The 18,993-nt window shown below is 42.3% G+C and overlaps 1 protein-coding gene across 3 annotated transcripts in view; it reads left to right on the top strand.

Annotated features, from left to right (window-relative positions):
- adamts2a (ADAM metallopeptidase with thrombospondin type 1 motif, 2a) overlaps nt 1–18,993 on the top strand; it is a 130,903-nt gene that overhangs the window by 6,534 nt on the left and 105,376 nt on the right. Inside the window, exons 1-2 of one of the 3 annotated variants that reach the window (XM_058063074.1) lie at nt 11,867–12,108; nt 13,340–13,767. In XM_058063074.1, the coding sequence (XP_057919057.1) occupies nt 12,021–12,108; nt 13,340–13,767 (516 nt within the window). In that variant the 5' untranslated portion in view covers nt 11,867–12,020. Of the gene's footprint in view, nt 1–11,866; nt 12,109–13,339; nt 13,768–18,993 lie in introns of those variants that run through there. The other 2 variants (XM_058063075.1, XM_058063076.1) reach the window with 2 other exon arrangements.

Here is an 18,993-nt window from a genome sequence, read left to right on the forward strand (position 1 = left end):
GTGAGTATTAGTGATTTCTGGGCATGCAAACGGTGTCTAAACCACAGGCTGCGAGTGACTGGATCAGGAGGAAGAAATCTCAGTTAAACCAACGCAGGCCGCCAGCCAAGCCTTCCTTTTGCTATGCAACTAGCACACACGTGCGCATAATCGTGTATAGATATCGTGTGAGCTTTGCACAGCCCCGTAAAAGCCCCCCCGCCGCCCCGCCGCCCCCCCTGTGACCACACTTCGTCACTCCGTTTTCATAAATATCTACTTCAGTGTGCTATCTTCCCGTCTTCTGCTTGTTTTCTGTCCAGCTGCTGCCCTTATCGTGTTGTTATGATATTCTAACTGTATCCTGTCAACAGATAAACCAGAAGCACAAACACAATTGATGAAGGTCGTAGAGATCCCTGGCTGGCTTTTCAACGCCAGGGCAACGGCTACATTCATCACACACGCCATCTTATAGCTGCTGGCCGTGCCCCCTGGTTTCAAGTCAACTGACAACATGAACGCCGGTCATTGAAAAAGACGGATTAGAGCTGAGGTCGCCACAGATAAAAGTCCCATAGCATGATACTCAGGCGAACCACAAAGATGCTTGAATAGGGACGAACATTACATCGTTTTACCCACACAAAGATAACAAAGCGGCTGCATGGTGGACGAGTGGTTAGCGCACAGACCTCACAGCTAGGAGACCCAAGTTCAATTCCACCCTCGGCCATCTCTGTGTGGAGTTTGCATGTTCTCCCCGTGCATGTGTGGGTTTTCTCCGGGTAATCCGGTTTCCTCCCACATTCCAAAAACATGCTAGGTTAATTAGCGACTCCAAATTGTCCATAGGTATGAATGTGAGTGTGAATGGTTGTTTGTCTATATGTGCCCTGTGATTGGCTGGCCACCAGTCCAGGGTGTACCCCGCCTCTCGCCCGAAGACAGCTGGGATAGGCTCCAGCACTACCCTCGTGAGGATAAGCAGTAGAAAATGAATGAATGAATGAGTTCTCCTCCAATTTTGTGTGGAAGTGGTAACTTTTTGGCTTCTTATTTTGTCTTTCCCCACCCTCGGCCATCTCTGTGTGGAGTTTGCATGTTCTCCCCGTGGATGCGTGGGTTTTTTCCGGGTACTTCGGTTTCCTCCCACATTCCAAAAACATGCTAGGTTAATTAGCGACTCCAAATTGTCCATAAGTATGAATGGTTGTGTGAGTTGTGTGAGTGTGAATGGTTGTTTGCCTATATGTGCCCTGTGATTGGCTGGCCACCAGTCCAGGGTGTACCCCGATCTTGCCCGAAGACAGCTGGGATAGGCTCCAGCATCCCTCGCAACCCTCGTGAGGATAAGCGGTAGAAAATGAATGAATGAATGAGTTCTCCTCCAATTTTGTGTGGAAGTGGTAACTTTTTGGCTTCTTATTTTGTCTTTCCCCACCCTTGGACCCCGCCTCTCGCCTGAAGACAGCTGGGATAGGCTCCAGCACCCCGCGCGATGAATGAAATGATTTGTCTATATGTGTCCTTTGATTGGCTGGCCACCAGTCTTGCCCAAAGTCAGCTGGGATAGGCTCCAGCATCCCCGCGACCCTCATGAGGAAAAGCGGTAGAAAATGAATGAATGTATGAAGCGTGTGAATGGAGGAGTTAATAAGAGCGAATGACGAAAAAGGGAATCGTGTACTTGGACTGATGTGTGCGACACAGACTTTGCAAGACCAAAGGGACGAGAAGGGGGGTGTGAGGGGGTGTGAGGAGCAGTACTGGCAGTACACTCTGTTATAGTGGGTCTATGTGGGACCCAGATGGACTTGGTTGAGGTAATGGCCTTGCCTAAAAAAAAACACAAAAAAAAAAAACCTGTTGAATTTCTCGTATCCCGCTAGGAAAAGCACCTTTGAACACGATCGTACGGCATTGGTCGCTTTTAAAGTTCATCTGTTGTGACATTCCGGTCACAGTAAGGAGACATTGAAGGAGAAAGTCAAAGAGAAGTGAGCCGGTTACTTTTTTACTCCTTTTGGTTTTAACGTGAACACAAATCCCGGCGTGTACTTGTACCCTCACGTACGGGTTGTTGAGTGTTATACAAGCCTGCTGGGTGGAAATCAATCAAGTAAACTGGGTCAGGGGAGGCAAGGAGAGGGAGATGCGGGGGGTCTCAGAGGAGCAGGCCTTTGTTCCACATCGGAGGCGGATGTAGCAACAAAAGCCTCTAGCCTTTTCCCCGAGATACGCCAGGTAGCGGGAACATGTCTGCATGGGATACGCATGTCAATACTCACATGCTTGCCTATGTTGATGCTAGCTAGTTAGCAATTTTAAGGAATTTTAACATGAATTTTAAAAAGGGACGATTGGAAAAATATGACTTTTTATTTAGCGGGCGCATTTTGAAATGTTTAATAATGATATTATTGTCTGAATTTTCTTTTGAAAATATATACTATATCATAACAATGGACTGCATGGCGGCCGAGTGGTTAGCGCGCAGACCTCGCAGCTAGGAGACCCGAGTTCGATTCCACCCTGTGGGTTTTCTCCGGGTACTCCGGTTTCCTCCCACATTCCAAAAACATGCTAGGTTAATTAGCGACTCCAAATTGTCCATAGGTATGAATGTGAGTGTGAATGGTTGTTTGTCTATATGTGCCCTGTGATTGGCTGGCCACCAGTCCAGGGTGTACCCCGCCTCTCGCCCGAAGACAGCTGGGTTAGGCTCCAGCACCCCTCACAACCCTCATGAGGATAAGCGGTAGAAATTGAATGAATGAATGAGTTCTCCTCCTATTTTGTGTGGAAGTGGTAACTTTTTGGCTTTCCTCACGAGGGTCGCGTGGGGTGCTGGAGCCTATCCCAGCTGTCTTTGGACGAGAGGCGGGGTTCACCCTGGACTGGTGGCCAGCCAATCACAGGACACATATAGACAAACAACCATTCACACTCACATTCATACCTATGGACAATTTGGAGTCGCTAATTAACCTAGCGTGTTTTTGGAATGTGGGAGGAAACCGGAGTACCCGGAGAAAACCCACGCATGCACGGGGAGAACATGCAAACTCCACACAGAGATGGCCGAGGGTGGGGAAAGACAAAATAAGAAGCCAAAAAGTTACCACTTCCACACAAAATAGGAGAACTCATTCATTCATTTTCTACCCCTTTTCCTCACAAGGGTTGCAAGGGTGCCGGAGCGTATCCCAGCTGTCTTTGGGCGAGAGGCGGGGTACACCCTGGACTGGTCGCCAGCCAATCACAGGGCACATATAGACAAACAACCATTCACACTCACATTCATACCTATGGACAATTTGGAGTCGCTAATTAACCTAGCATGTTTTTGGAATGTGGGAGGAAACCAGAGTACCCGGAGAAAACCCACGCATGCACGGGGAGAACATGGAAACTCCAGGGTGGGATTGAACTCGGGTCTCCTAGCTGCGAGGTCTCCGCGCTAACCACTCGTCCACCGTGCAGCTCGTGAAAAATCTTGTCATTTCTAATTTTAAAGTTAAAGCGCATGTGCTCATTGGTAACGGAGACATTTACAGTCCCACCCACTTCTTTTTCCACGGAACCGCCAATCCACTTGACAAAGCCTCATGCGCACCGACAGATGACCGCGTTACGTCGTCGCTAACCCAATAAAGCATCACGTAATGCTCACCAGCTTGGAAGAAAAACAGCGCCATGTTAGCTCAGAACGCTCTAGAACCAATTTCTTCATATCATATTTAATACGCGACGTTATTGCAAACACAGCATTTATTCTTATGGAGAAATAACCCAAAAATCTAATCAATGAAATCCATCCACTCTCAGGTAATAGAAAAGATGCATTGTGCGTTAACATGGTTAGTTCATGTTCCTCTTTCAATTATGCGCTGCCGACTTCCCTGGATTTATCAGTATTTATTTTTAGGTGATGAATTTTAAATCAAAAGTTACATAATGGTTTCATTATGCGGCAACACCGATTATTTTGTGCGCGCCGTCTTTTGTGTGTCTGTGCTGCGCCCGTATAAAGACAGTCTTCTTCTGCAGGGGAAGTTGTATAAAGTTTAATTATATGTTGCGTTCCCGGTGGGAAGGCTGTGATTAAACTAAATTAAATTGTGTCGGGGTGCATAAAATGTTTCTACGCTGTGGCGTACGAATCGTAGAACACACACACGCACACACACACACACAGGGGACGCTAGCCAAACTGGAATAGACGCTGCGGTTTCCAGGACTATATGTAGCTTAGTTGTTTGTTTTTGCTGCAAACGACCGTGATATCTAATATGTCTGCGTGTGTGTCAGTTGTTTTCTTTGCTGTCTCCGATGAAAAGCAGGGACTTGGACATTTCACACAGAATTCCAGCCGAAAAAAACTTAGTATTACATCGCTAAATCCAACTTTTATTGAAAACCAATGCTACTTGCCTATGCTTAACATTACCGCGAGTAACCACAATTTTATCTGTAATGGTAGAAAACTGAAACTTAATGCTTGTGAAATGATTTATATAGATTGAAAAAAGACAAGCTAATGTATTATCTTTATCATTATCTTTATCATTATCATCACACATGTTGTCAGCCTCTCTCTTTTATAGTCGCTCTCTAAAAAAAATGTTGTCATTTTTTATTTTAAAGTTAAAGCATATGTGCTCATTGGTTACGCAACCGCTAGACTTTTGGAAAGGCAATGCCTTGAGACCCCGAGACATTAAAGCGCAACTTTTATTGAACACCAATGCTACTTGCCTATGCTTAACATTACCGCGAGTAACCACTAGTAGTTAATTTTATCTGTAATGGTAGAAAAATGAAACTTAATGCTTGTGAAATGATTTATATAGATTGAAAAAAGACAAGCTAATGTATTATCTTTATCATTATCTTTATCATTATCATCACACATGTTGTCAGCCTCTCTCTTTCATTGTCGCTCTCTAAAAAAATCTTGTCATTTTTAATTTTAAAGTTAAAGCGCATGTGCTCATGGGCTCGAAATACCAAACTTAACTTATCTTAATTAAATAAATGCTTATTTTTCCAAATAATACGACTGGTTAGCATAACAGTAGCCTACCAGAAAAGTCATTCATTGCCGTCTTCCGGCTTCCTTCTGCGTCTCTTCAGTGTCTGGATTGAACAGCCTCATAATTCCATCATCACACATGTTGTCAGCCTCCCTGTGCCATTTTCGTCTTGTGCTGTTTCGAAGCATACGAGATACTATATCGCCAGATTAGAACGTTACCATAAATTAGCCGTTTCACTGTACGTATAACCTTTTGACAGTCAACTCAACTCAACCTGAGCCCCCCCCCCCCCCCCCTTTCCCGTTAACTCTACCTGACTCCGAATTTGATTGGGATTACTGTTTGGTAAAGCTTTTTCTTCATTTGTTTTCGGCTTTTGTCTATTTTTGGTTGTCTTTCATGTCTTCCCGTATTTGAAATATGTAGCAGTGCGAGCGTTTTGCTATTTTGATGTGCCATCAAAACATGCCATGAGCTTAATTAGGATTAGAGGAGTGAGCATGTTTTATTATCAATGCAATAATAGAGTGACACATTTTACACTCGGTTAAATGAATCCAATTTTAAGCGCTTGGAATGATGCAAAGACAAATATAGATTTATTCAGAAAATATTCATGTTTTTTTTTTCACTTCTTTGCAAACGGACATGTCCTATTTTAATTTAATTCCTTTTCATTCATCATAAAGAAGCGTTTTTTTTGCAGTCGGATCAGTTCATAAGCATGTCAGGATGTAATTACAAATATAAATATAATAAAAATTTTAAACTTAAAACTATATTAGGAAAGCAGGAAGTGAACAAATGTAACAGTTACTGATTGTAAAAGTACCAGATGGAGGGGTAGGATTTAATAAGCTTTGCTTCTTCCTACTCCTTTCGGACATGTGGAACTGTGAACCGATTATGTGACCAAATTAAAAATAAATAATAAAAAAAACCTTAAACATATTAGGAAAGCAGGAAGTGAACAAATGTAACAGTTACTGATTGTAAAAATACCAGATGGAGGGGTAGGATTTAATAAGCTTTGCTTCTTCCTACTCCTTTTGGACATGTGGAACTGTGAACTGATTATGTGACAAAAATAAAATAAAAAAATAACTAAAAAAAAAAACAATTAAACTATATTAAGAAAGCAGGAAGTGAACAAATGTAACAGTTACTGATTGTAAAAGTACCAGATGGAGGGGTAGGATTTAATAAGCTTTGCTTCTTCCTACTCCTTTTGGACATGTGGAACTGTGAACTGATTATGTGATGCATTCAATTGCAATCTGATGCATGTTCTAATGAAATAAAACCATTACCATATTTTCATATTCATATCTCATATGTTTTTGAAGGATAACATTTAACATAACATTGCCTTTTACAAAATAAAAAAAATAAACTGGCTTTTGATTTTTCAGTTTTCCAGACGCCCCTTAACTCGCTAAAAGCCTTGCCTCAAATAACGCTGAGAATAATGATACCCGATGAAGCGCCAATGGATAAAGATAGTAAAGCAGCACAACGCCTTTGTTGCACACTCCAACCCAGCGACACGCCGTCCCATTTTTAGCCTAAATTTCCCCTTTTGCTTCCTTTCTTGCACACAAACACACATTCCTTTCCACGGAAGATTATAGTGTTGTGACGACACTTTCAGGACCTTGAGTATTCCTGTGGTTGGGTTAAATGCAGTGAAGTCCCGAAATCCCTCTGTTGGTGTATGGGTCTCTGTGTCTAGGTTTAGACACCCGCCTTGGAAAACCTTGGAAAACTCCACTGGGCATTGGGTCATTGAGGGTTGTCAATATGAGGCCCACGTATTATTATATGTACACTTGAACAGTCTTTTTTCTGTCCTGTCCAGCCTACATCCATTTGATGAATGAATGAATGAGTTCTCCTCCTGTGTGTGGAAGTGGTAACTTTTTGGCTTCTTATTTTGTCTTTCCCCACCCTCGGCCATCTCTGTGTGGAGTTTGCATGTTCTCCCCGTGCATGTTTGCGTTTTCTCTGGGTACTCTGGTTTTCCAAAAAAAACATGCTAGGTTAATTAGCGACTCCAAATTGTCCATAGGTATGAATGTGAGTGTGAATGGTTGTTTGTCTATATGTGCCCTGTGATTGGCTGGCTGGCAACCAGTCCAGGTGTACCCCGCCTTTCGCTTGAAGACAGCTGGGATAGGCTCCAGCACCCCCTGCGACTCTCGTGAGGATAATCGTTAGAAAATGAATGAGTTCTCCTCCTACTTTGTGTGGAAGTGGTAACTTTTTGGCTTCTTAATTTGTCTTTCCCCACCCTTGGACCCCGCCTCTTGCCCGAAGACAGCTGGGATAGGCTCCAGCACCCCCCACGATGAATGAAATGAATGACTGAAAGTGTTTCTAGTCATCTTCCTACACCTCTCTATCTGTCAGCTTGAGTCCAATGGTTTCCGGTCTCCATTAGCATGCTTATGGGCATGGGAGGAAGCTGGATGTAACATAGAAAACTCACGCAAACATAGCAAGGACATGCAAACTCCATGCAGAGCTGTTCTAACAGAGATTCAGACCCTGACTGTGATGCCGATGTGACAAGAAACAGGCCACTTAAGGTTTGCCACGACTTGTCCAAAGCGTCAAATGAAAAAACGGCACACAAGATATCAAACAGATCAAATGTCCTTGATGGAAAGTAAAACATGCACTCAATAATTAACTCCTCATTAACTCCTTCATGATATCATTCATAAAACCAGACATTTTTGACATTTCTCCGAATCAACACACTTAAATTCCCAGGTGCAGGTATGAAAAATCTGATAAATATTTCATATTCAAACCAAAAAAAATGCTAGCCTGCATTCTCATCACGTACTGACCGACACAAACAATAGCTAAAAGGATCTGGATGAGAAATTGATTTCTGATGAAAAAAGCAATACATCCCATAGAATGCATATGCAGCCATTTTGCTTCATACCAACACACACTTAGAACAGGGAGATGAATATAATGAATATACCAACATTCATACAACACATGCTCTCATAACTCATGTGATTCTTTCTGATATTATTCCTTCACAGTCGGATTTACTGCATGATTTTATCAATACTTTTAATGGAGTGAAGAACTATGAAATCCGGTGGAGTTTGACCCCACAGGTCAATAGTACCTTTACTTATTGCCTGGCGATGCCAATATGCCGCCGTGCACTTCGAGACCACCCTCGGGTGTTTACTTAACCGGTGAAATGCGCACACATAAAGAAAGGTACACACACATATACACACATATACACACACATATACACACATATACAGTATGTTATCTAAGAGCTCAGTGGGTGCCTGTGGCCTACTTCCCCTTATGCCCCTTTTTCATCTGTTTGGACCGTCAGGGCAGCTAATTGATAGCCAAGCAGTTACAGCTTGTTGGTGTAGAACTCTGGACTACAATAATGGACACAGGATTTACACTATCTCTTGTCCCCGCACTCCACACTGTGTTTTTTTTTTTTTCTTTTCTATCCCCTCCTGCTCTGGCTCCAAATTTGCACAACAACAAAACATCATTCAAAAAGTTACCACTTCCACACAAAATAGGAGGAGAACTCATTCATTCATTCATTCATTTTCTACCGTTTATCCTCACAAGGGTTTTGGGGAGTGCTGGAGCCTATCCCAGCTGTCTTCAGGCGAGAGGCGAGGTCCAAGGGTGGGGAAAGACAAAATAATAATCCAAAAAGTTACCACTTCCACACAAAATAGGAGGAGAACTCATTCATTCATTTTCTACCGCTTATCCTCACGAGGGTCGCAGGGAGTGCTGGAGCCTATCCCAGCTGTCTTCGGGCGAGAGGCGGGGTAAACCCTGGATTGGTGGCCAGCCAATCACAGGGCACATATAGACAAACAACCATTCACACTCACATTCATACCTATGGACAATTTGGAGTCGTTAATTAACCTAGCATGTTTTTGGAATGTGGGAGGAAACCGGAGTACCCGGAAAAAACCCACGCATGCACGGGGAGAACATGCAAACTCCACACAGAGATGGCCGAGGGTGGGGAAAGACAAAATAAGAAGACAAAAAGTTACCACTTCCACACAAAATAGGAGGAGAACTCATTCATTCATTTTCTACCGCTTATCCTCACAAGGGTTGTGGGGGGTGCTGGAGCCTATCCCAGCTGTCTTCGGGCGAGAGGCGGGGTACACCCTGGACTGGTGGCCAGCCAATCACAGGGCACATATAGACAAACAACCATTCACACTCACATTCATACCTATGGACAATTTGGAGTTGCTAATTAACCTAGCATGTTTTTGGAATGTGGGAGGAAACCGGAGTACCCAGAGAAAACCCACGCATGCACGGGGAGAACATGCAAACTCCACACAGAGATGGCCGAGGGTGGGGAAAGACAAAATAAGAAGCCAAAAAGTTACCACTTCCACACAAAATAGGAGGAGAACTCATTCATTCATTATCTACTGCTTATTCTCACAAGGGTCGCAGGGGGTGAGAACATGCAAACTCCACACAGAGATGACCGAGAGTGGAATTGAACCCGGCTTTTACGAGACATCCTCACAAAGTTACGCAACGTTTATCTGATGTGCCGCCATTTGGGCCGTGATGCCTCGTCATGCAACCTCCCGAAGACACCGGCAACACCTGCCTTTGCGGCGATAAGGCATGCTAATGCATGCAGACACATGGTGGCCTGCTGCTTGACCTTGCTAGGATGGCAGGAATCATTGGAGACGAGCCATGGTCGCTCTGCAGGACACACTATGGCATATGCTCGCTTGGTATAGCCCTGGACGAATGCAGCATGATCCAATTGAGGATTTAATGAGTACAGCAAAGTATAGCTTAAAGACGCAATGCTTAAAGACGCAAGACGCTACACATCTCATCCGTCTCGCTGTGTTTCCTCGCTCACAATCTGTTTGCACATGCTCAGACAGCGGACATCGGAACACCCACCTCTCAGAAAAATATGCAAGCACGCGCACCCCCCCCCCCCCCCCCGCCCTGCCAAACACGGCTATAATAACCTCCACAAACACACACAAACACACACACGTCCATGTGTGTGTTTGTTTGTCTGGGGAAACGGGGTATTATTGTTTGTCTCTCCCTTGCTTCTTCAAAGTGCACTTTTCAAGGTGCAGGGCTTGGTATCGCCATGGCAACAGCTTAGCGACCAGGAGTGGTAGAAAGATGGAGGAGGGCCACATAGGCACGCAGGGTGTATCGACTGAGAACATTGTGACATTTTCTTGAGCCGTGAGGGCGGGGACAAAGATGGCCGGCCTTTCTTTTAGAGGTGTGTGTGTGTGTGTGTGTGTGTGTGTGTGTGTGTGTGTGGGGTGTTGTCGGTCCGTCCGAGTGTTTCATCTTCCAGGTGTGCTTGCTAAAATACGACCTCTCTGCACCCGGTTTTTATGTGTACGTTTGTTAGCTTAGATAGTATTTTTTTCATGCTTGTTAGGACATTTCAACTCTTATTACTTTACTTCTTGTGTTTTACTCTTTAAAACCAGTGGTCTCAAACACGCGGCCCGCGGGCCAAATGTGGTCCGCAGGACACTAGTTTGAGGCCCCCGCCTTGATATGAAAGTTTAATGTTAGTGCGGCCCCCCGCAAGTTTGATATGGATGCTGTATGGTATCATGTACCCAGAAAAAATTATTACGTTTGATTCATGTTCATGTTAAAGGTTAAATAACTGTTAATAGTTATCCTCCCTATCCCTACCCTCCCTAAAAATACCATAAAGTTGAAATAACTAAGACTAAAGTGTGTCATACAAATAATATTGTAATATTGTAAGAAACAAAGAAAGAATAATAATTTAATTTAATTTAATTTAATTTAATTTAATTTAATTTAATTTAATTTAATTTAATTTAATTTAATTTAATTTAATTTAATTTAATTTAATTTAATTTAATTTAATTTAATTTAATTTAATTTAATTTAATTATTATTATTTTCTGAAAAGCAGGTTGGGTATAAGAGTCTGAATTTTACTGTAATAAAGTCAAAATATTATGAGAATAAGGACATATTATTACAAGAAATATTTATATAAAAAATTACAAGAAATATGTATTAGAAGAAAGCTGAAATATTTCTAGAAATAAAATAACAGGGAAAACAAGTAAATGTTCATACTTTGTAACAGATACAAAAATCAGATGCAGACCTTTTATTTTTATTTTTATTTTTATTTTTATTTTTATTTTTATTTTTATTTTTATTTTTATTTTTATTTTTATTTTTATTTTTATTTTTATTTTTATTTTTATTTTTATTTTTATTTTTATTTTTATTTTTATTTTTATTTTTTGTCATTGTCATTGTCATTGTCATTGTCATTGTCATTATTATTATTATTATTATTATTATTATTATTATTATTATTATTATTATTATTATTATTATTATTATTATTATTATTATTATTTCTCCAAGTGCCCCCCCTCCCCCTCGGTGTTAATGGTTTGGACACACCTGCTTTAATTGGACCCTTGGAAGCCATTGAAAATGGACGCAGTACTTCAGTCAGCCACACGGGGCGCTGTTGACCTCTTTCACACAGGATGTTGAAAGTTTCCACACTTTGCAGCATTTTTGGGTGGGACGAGTGGAAACAAAAGTAACGATTGAAAAACACGCATGATTTGATATGCAACAAAGTAGCTTAAGTGTCTTTGGGCCAACACACCTGTATATGTGTATGTGGAGTGGATGGGGGGGGGGGGGGTTGTGGGAGTGGAAGAGAGCGAGAGCGAGAGAGAGAGAGACTTCCACAGAGAGGAGGAGGAGAGAAAGAGAGAGAGAGAAAGAGAGAGACGGGAGGAGAGCTCCTCTCTCCCGGTGCACTTGGCAGTCTTGTTGCGGGCTGCTGTCGTGGCGTGGCTGTTCGTGTGCCAGGCCGGGGGGGAACTTCACCACACTGGAGCCCGGAGTCCCACTCTCTCACCTGCGCAGTTCGGAGCTGCCATGGGTCTCTCGCGTGGATTTACTGTCCTAATCATTCTACCGGCCTTTCTGCTGCACACCAGCGGCCTTTACATCGCCAGTAGCGTCGGTACGTACCGTAGTAGCAGCGGTGAGGCATGCAGCGGCGTGGTGGTGGAGCGTGGCCGGTGTTTATGTTGTTCATCTGTTCTCCGTCCTATCGGCTCGTCTCTTGTCAGCACGCCCGGGGAACTCCGCTCCAAAGTGGGGGAAGCTTGTGTGATTTTTGCGGCATGCTATGTTTGTGCAAACAACTTCTGTCCTGCTTGCGGAGACTTTCCCGAGGTCCCGGTTGCAAGGGAGGGGTGTCGGGTGTGTGGGTGCCCCCTCCCCCTTTTTTCTTCCCAGGTGGGAAGAGTCACTAATGTCACTATTATCAAATTATTGTTTAACACCAGAGTTAAAATATTAATATTGTTATTGTTATTGTTATTGTTACCCTGCAAACTTTTTTTATAAATAATTCATAATGATGATTGACAGGTCAACTTAAAATGATGCTATATGTGTGTCAGGCATCCCCCAAAACTTGCATGTCACTGTCACGTGATGACCCCTATAATGATGAAAATGGTCATATTCATTCATTAATTGGTGATAATAATAATAATAATATAATGGTAATAATGATAAAGATTATAACAATAATGATAATAATGATAATAACAATAATAATATTACAATAGGCATTTATAAGCTTTTGCTTCTGCCTACTCCTTTTGGGCTTGGGATCAGATAGTTGAGTACAAATGTTGATGTTGATTTTGATATTTTGATTGATGTAAGAAATGCACTGTAATGTTTCATATATTACCCCCCCCCCCATTCCAATATGTGTACCCTAAGAGTAAGCAGTAAGGTACAGATTTTGCTTTATTTCTGTTTTATTTCCTGTCTGTGAAGCTTTTAGAAGATATTTTCTCAGCTCAAGCAGCCTGACAGCGAGGAGAAAAATAAAAAAATAAAAAAAAATAAAAAAAAAAGAGTGAGAGAGCCGCAGTTAGCACCTCGATCGAGCACCGGCATCCCTGTTGATGGTGGAAGGGCGCAGAAGGTGTCTGCTGAGGCTCCCGTTTCCTAACATGGAGCCCGGTTCCCTGAAGGGGTCGTCGTCTCAGGGTTCATGGGTGGGGTGCGGTTTCTTTTATTCCGTTTGTTTATTATTTTTCACCACGTGACACTTCCTGAGGAAGGAGGAACACATTCCTTGGCATGCTTATTTTTATTTTTCCGAACATTTTTCCTCCCATTCCCATTATCCTTCACTTTTCCTGATGAACCTGTCTCGTTTCTACCCGCAGACTCCCTGCAGCACGTTCTGGGGGAGTATGGACTGGTGAGGCCCGTGAGTGTGGATGCAGAGGGCCGCTTCCTGTCGCACGCCGTCTCGGCAGGCCGTATGACAGGAGGGCAGCCCCGTAGGCGCCAGAAGAGGGAGGTAGGAAAAGGCAATGAAGAGTGGGAAGAACCGAGAGGAGACGACGACGACAACGACGACGACGACAAGCGGCGGGAAAGGCTCTACTACAATGTCACCGTCTTCGGCCGGGAATTCCACCTGCGTCTGCGCCACAACGCCAGACTGGTGGCCCCCGGAGCCAAGATCGAGTGGCGTGACGACGACGATAACGCCCGCCACTTTGAAACACTGCAAGATGAATGCTTGTACGTGGGCGACATCACTGACACGCCTGGAGCCACTGTGGCCATCAGCAACTGTGACGGCCTGGTGAGTGGACTTCCTTTGTTTCTGCTGTTGGTTATGGTTTTTATTTCATTTGAACATGCATCATATTGCAATTGAATGCATCACATAATCAGTTCACAGTTCTACATGTCCAAAAGGAGTAGGAAGAAGCAAAGCTTATTAAATCCTACCCCTCCATCTGGTACTTTTACAATCAGTAACTGTTACATTTGTTCACTTCCTGCTTTCCTAATATAGTTTCATTGAAATTTTTTATTTTTTTAAAATTTTTAAAAATTTTTTAATTTTTTAAAATATGTTAAATATTTTAATAAAAAAAATAATACAATTTTTATTTTATTTTATTTTATTTTATTTTTGTAACGTACCGAAGTACGAGGTGATATGAGCATCCAATGACATAATAGGTACCATAGTAAGTGTCAATATAGTGATATATATAGCACATCATGACTGGTTCAAGACCAGTTCAAGATCAGTTCCCAGTTCCACATGTCCGAAAGGAGTAGGAAGAAGCAAAGCTTATTAAATCCTACCCCTCTATCTGGTACTTTTACAATCAGTAACTGTTACATTTGATCACTTCCTGCTTTCCTAATATAGTTTCATTTAAAAATTTTATATTTTTTAAATTTTATATATTTTTTTAAATTTGTAAAATGTTTTAAATAAATTTTTATTTTATTTTATTTTATTTTATTTTATTTTATTTTATTTTATTTTATTTTATTTTATTTTATTTTATTTTATTTTATTTTATTTTATTTTATTTTATTTTATTTTATTTTATTTTATTTTATTTTATTTTATTTTATTTTATTTTATTTTATTTTATTTTATTTTATTTTATTTTATTTTTATGCCATAATGGGTCCCATAGTAAGTGTCAATATAGTGATATATATAGCACATCATGACTGGTTCAAGTGTTTCAAATGTACTTCTTCCCTGAGATCATATGTAGCTATTGCTGCTATAATGCTTTGCTAGTGCAAGATGGCGTGTGTATTTGGAGGAATAGCAATATTTGTAGTTGACCTTGAGGTGTCATTCTGCTTCTCGACAAACATGATGTTTCCGATAACAAAACAACCAATCAATAACAAAAAACAATAAGTTTCAAAGGTCCCACAGTAGTGTTTTGGAAGTATGTTGCCCAAAATGTCGCCTCCATGCTGGACTTTAGCATAAACCCGACTGGCAACATGGCGTTTTATGTGTGAATGAGGTTTGTTTGTTTACGTCTCCAACAGTGCGTGGTTTCTAGAAGCTCTATTATACGCTTTATCCGCTTGTACGCTGTATCTCTGCACCAACGCAACATTTTAAGACGTGTAGAAAAGCCTTTTTGGGTGCATGACCATGACGGTCTCATCTAGCTGCTGGAGGGTCAGAGGCCACAACGTCACAATCAACTGTTTAAGGGCCTCTCCTCAAAAGTGGAGCAACAAATTGAGGGAAATGATGCATTTGTGTTCATGTTTGGTGCTTATGAACAGACTAGGGACTCTTTACTTTTAGAACATCATTAAAAAGTCAATTTTGCATAACAGGGGGACCGTTTCACTGCAGCCTTGTTGACACTGCCAAGCCCACATCCATTTTTGTCATTTGGATTTGAGCGGTGTGAAGAAGTTGAACTGCAGAATGATGGCACAAATGGCACGCAGGCTCTTACTGGACAGATGGGAGTCATGGCAAATGTATGGGACAGTTACCCAGGCAACCGGAGTGCACAAGTTACTTGACAAGTACCGTGCAATGAGTGATTACCGTATTTTCTGGACAATAAGTCGACAAAATGCATAATTAGGTAGAAAAAACATACATAAGTCACACCGGAGTATAAGTCGCACAAGGCCAAAAATGCATAATTTGGTAGAAAAAAAACATACATAAGTCGCACTGGAGTATAAGTCGCACATGGCCAAAAATGCATAATTTGTTAAAAAAAAACATACATAAGTCGCACTGAAGTATAAGTCGCACAAGGCCAAAAATGCATAATTAGGTAGAAAAAAAACATACATAAGTCGCACTGGAGTATAAGTCGAATAAGGCCAAAAATGCATAATTCAGTAGAAAAAAAACATACATACATAAGTCGCACAAGGCCAAAAATAAATAATTAGGTAGAAAATAACATACATAAGTCGCACTGGAGTCTAAGTCGCACAAGGCCAAAAATGCATAATTTGGTAGAAAAAAACATACATAAGTCGCACTGAAGTATAAGTCGCACTAGGCCAAAAATGCATATTTCGTTTAAAAAAAACATACATAAGTCGCACTGGAGTATAAGTTGCACAAGGCCAAAAATGCATAATTCGGTAGAAAAAAACATACATAAGTCGCACTGAAGTATAAATTGCACATTGCCAAAAATGCATAATTAGGTAGAAAAAAACATACATAAGTCGCACTGGAGTATAAGTCGCAGGAACAGCCAACCTATGAAAAAAAGTGCGACTTATAGTCCGGGAAATACGGTATATATCTATGAGTACAACTTCCATGAAGAATAATCAATGAAGAACGCCTTGATTGTGTCCTTCTTAACACAACCTGCAAGGTGACGATACCCGGGTTTGATTGACGCTGTCAGAGAGACGTCTCTTCAGAAACATGTTTGGTGTTGCAGCTGCAGCCATTGAAAGATGAAAGCAGCGCCACGTCACGTGTTGAGTAAATACGAGATGGCGAGGAGGAGATCCCCTCAGCAGGAGATTGCTCATTAGTCAGCCAGACCAGCCCACCACTAGAGCTGAGCAAAGGCAACCGGATCCGTTTAGGAGTGAGGACGCTAGGGAGGAAGGGAGGGCGGGAGGGAAGGAGGGAGCGTTCGGGAGAGCAGGCAGGGCGCCAGGACAACGCAGACCTGACATGCCCATTCAGCATGACACCGGCCACCGGCAGCTCATCGCCGCGGCTTGCAGAGGAAAGGCTCCTGTCAAAGTACGCTAGGATCGGGATAACGGATGAGCTTATCAGGCGGATGACTGCCCCGCTTTGGCAAGGCGGGTGTTTAACCCTCCTCTTGTGTAAGGGTCGGTACCGACCCGTTTTACATTTTAATGCATAAAAAGAATCACATTATTATTATTATAATATGACTATAAAGCAATATTTTGAGCCACAACTGTCTATATGTGCCCTGTGATTGGCTGGCCACCAGTCCAGGGTGTACCCTGCCTCTCGCCCGAAGACAGCTGGGATAGGCTCCAGCACCCCGCCGCAACCCTTGTGAGGATAAACTGTAGAAAATAAATGAATGAATGAATGAGTTCTCCTCCTATTTTGTGTGGAAGTGGTAACTTTTTGGCTTCTTATTTTGTCTTTCCCCACCCTCGGCCATCTCTGTGTGGAGTTTGCATGTTCTCCCCGTGCATGCGTGGGTTTTCTCCGGGTACTCCGTTTTTTTCCCACATTCTAAAAACATGCTAGGTTAATTAGCGACTCCAAATTGTCCATAGGTATGAATGTGAGTGTGAATGGTTGTTTGTCTATATGTGCCCTGTGATTGGCTGGCCACCAGTCCAGGGTGTACCCCGCCTCTCGCCCGAAGACAGCTGGGATAGGCTCCAGCACTCCCCGCAACCCTTGTGAGAATAAACGGTAGAAAATGAATGAATGAGTTCTCCTCCTATTTTGTGTGGAAGTGGTAACTTTTTGGCTTCTTATTTTGTCTTTCCCCACCCTTGGACCTCGCCTCTCGCTTGAAGACAGCTGGGATAGGCTCCAGCACCCCCTGCGACCCTTGTCAGGATAAGCAGTAGAAAATGAATGAATGAGTTCTCCTCCTATTTTGTGTGGAAGTGGTAACTTTTTGGCTTCTTATTTTGTCATTCCCCACCCTGGGACCTCGCCTCTCGCTTGAAGACAGCTGGGATAGGCTCCAGCACTCCCCGCAACCCTTGTGAGGATAAACGGTAGAAAATGAATCAATGAATGAGTTCTCCTATTTTGTGTGGAAGTGGTAACTTTTTGGCTTCTTATTTTGTCTTTCAATGAGTGTGAATGGTTGTTTGTCTATATGTGCCCTGTGATTGGCCACTGTATAGTTAGGGTGGGTTTGGACCCGGTTATATTAATATGACTATAAAACAATATTTTGAGCCCCAACTGAAATCATAAGCGTACAATTAGCCAACACAATGACAACCATCTCCTCTTCTCATCATGTTAGTGTATTTTATACCTGATTTAATATAATCATGGGTCAAAACCGACCCGACCCGTTAACATAAGACATGATACCAGAAATCGAACACAAGAGGAAGGTTAAAGCACACTTTGCTCCGTCATCGCCCGTGTAGTAATATCATATCGTCAGCTTGGGCGTCTTAAAAGCTTTGACTGCACTTAAGACTGTAATAAAAGAATATATGATCACACTTAATAATAAATAGCTGCAGATAAGATTTTAAGTGTGGAGGACTTATCCCTTCAAGACACGGTATTAAATTACAACTTTAATATGATTTTGTTGCTGTTATTTTTAAGAATATTTTTACACAGAATGACCCCCACGGGGCTGCCCGCTGAATGTTTGAGTCCCCCGAGGAACTCATGTCGTCTGCCATTAGTACTTCCATCCTCTGCAGGCATGCAAAGAAGCACTGCCCAGCCGTGACATGCATATCTTTTGCTTTTTAAACCCGGTGGAGCCACACGGTCATGATCTGACCAGATGTGTCCCCCCCCCTGCCGCCGCCTCACCCTCAGCCTCACCCTCAGCATCTCTGACTCTGTGCTTGTGCTCCAAAAGTTGGAGACGAGGGGGGCAGAGAAGGGCGCGCAGGGAGGCTTTGTGGATGGACAAGTGACCTCTTGGAGGGAATTGGATTCATGTGCCGTGGGGCTGTGATCAGATGGTTAGCTTTTTGAGATGGATGAGAGGCACTTTGCAGCTTTGGAAATGGGAGACGTGGTCTATCTCTCTCTCTCTCTCTCTCTCTCTCTCTCTCTCTCTCTCTCTGTGTGTGTGTATTTTAGTTCTTTTGCTGTGGGGGATTGAAATTAAACAGTGGCTTGTGTGTAAACGCAGAAATTGGGTATACATCCACTCGAGAAAATAGAAAACATATGTTGCGGCCACATGAAATGTGTACATGTTTTTGTGCTGTAAGAAATCTTTAATTTTTGTGCTGTAAGAAATGTGCTATCTTTAAATTTAGTGCTGGTAAAAATGTGCTATCTTTAAGTTTTGGGCTGTAAGAAATGTGCTATCTTTAAGTTTTGCGCTGT

This window comes from Doryrhamphus excisus, chromosome 23, assembly GCF_030265055.1.
Source record: "Doryrhamphus excisus isolate RoL2022-K1 chromosome 23, RoL_Dexc_1.0, whole genome shotgun sequence".
Taxonomy (NCBI): Eukaryota; Metazoa; Chordata; class Actinopteri; order Syngnathiformes; family Syngnathidae; genus Doryrhamphus; species Doryrhamphus excisus.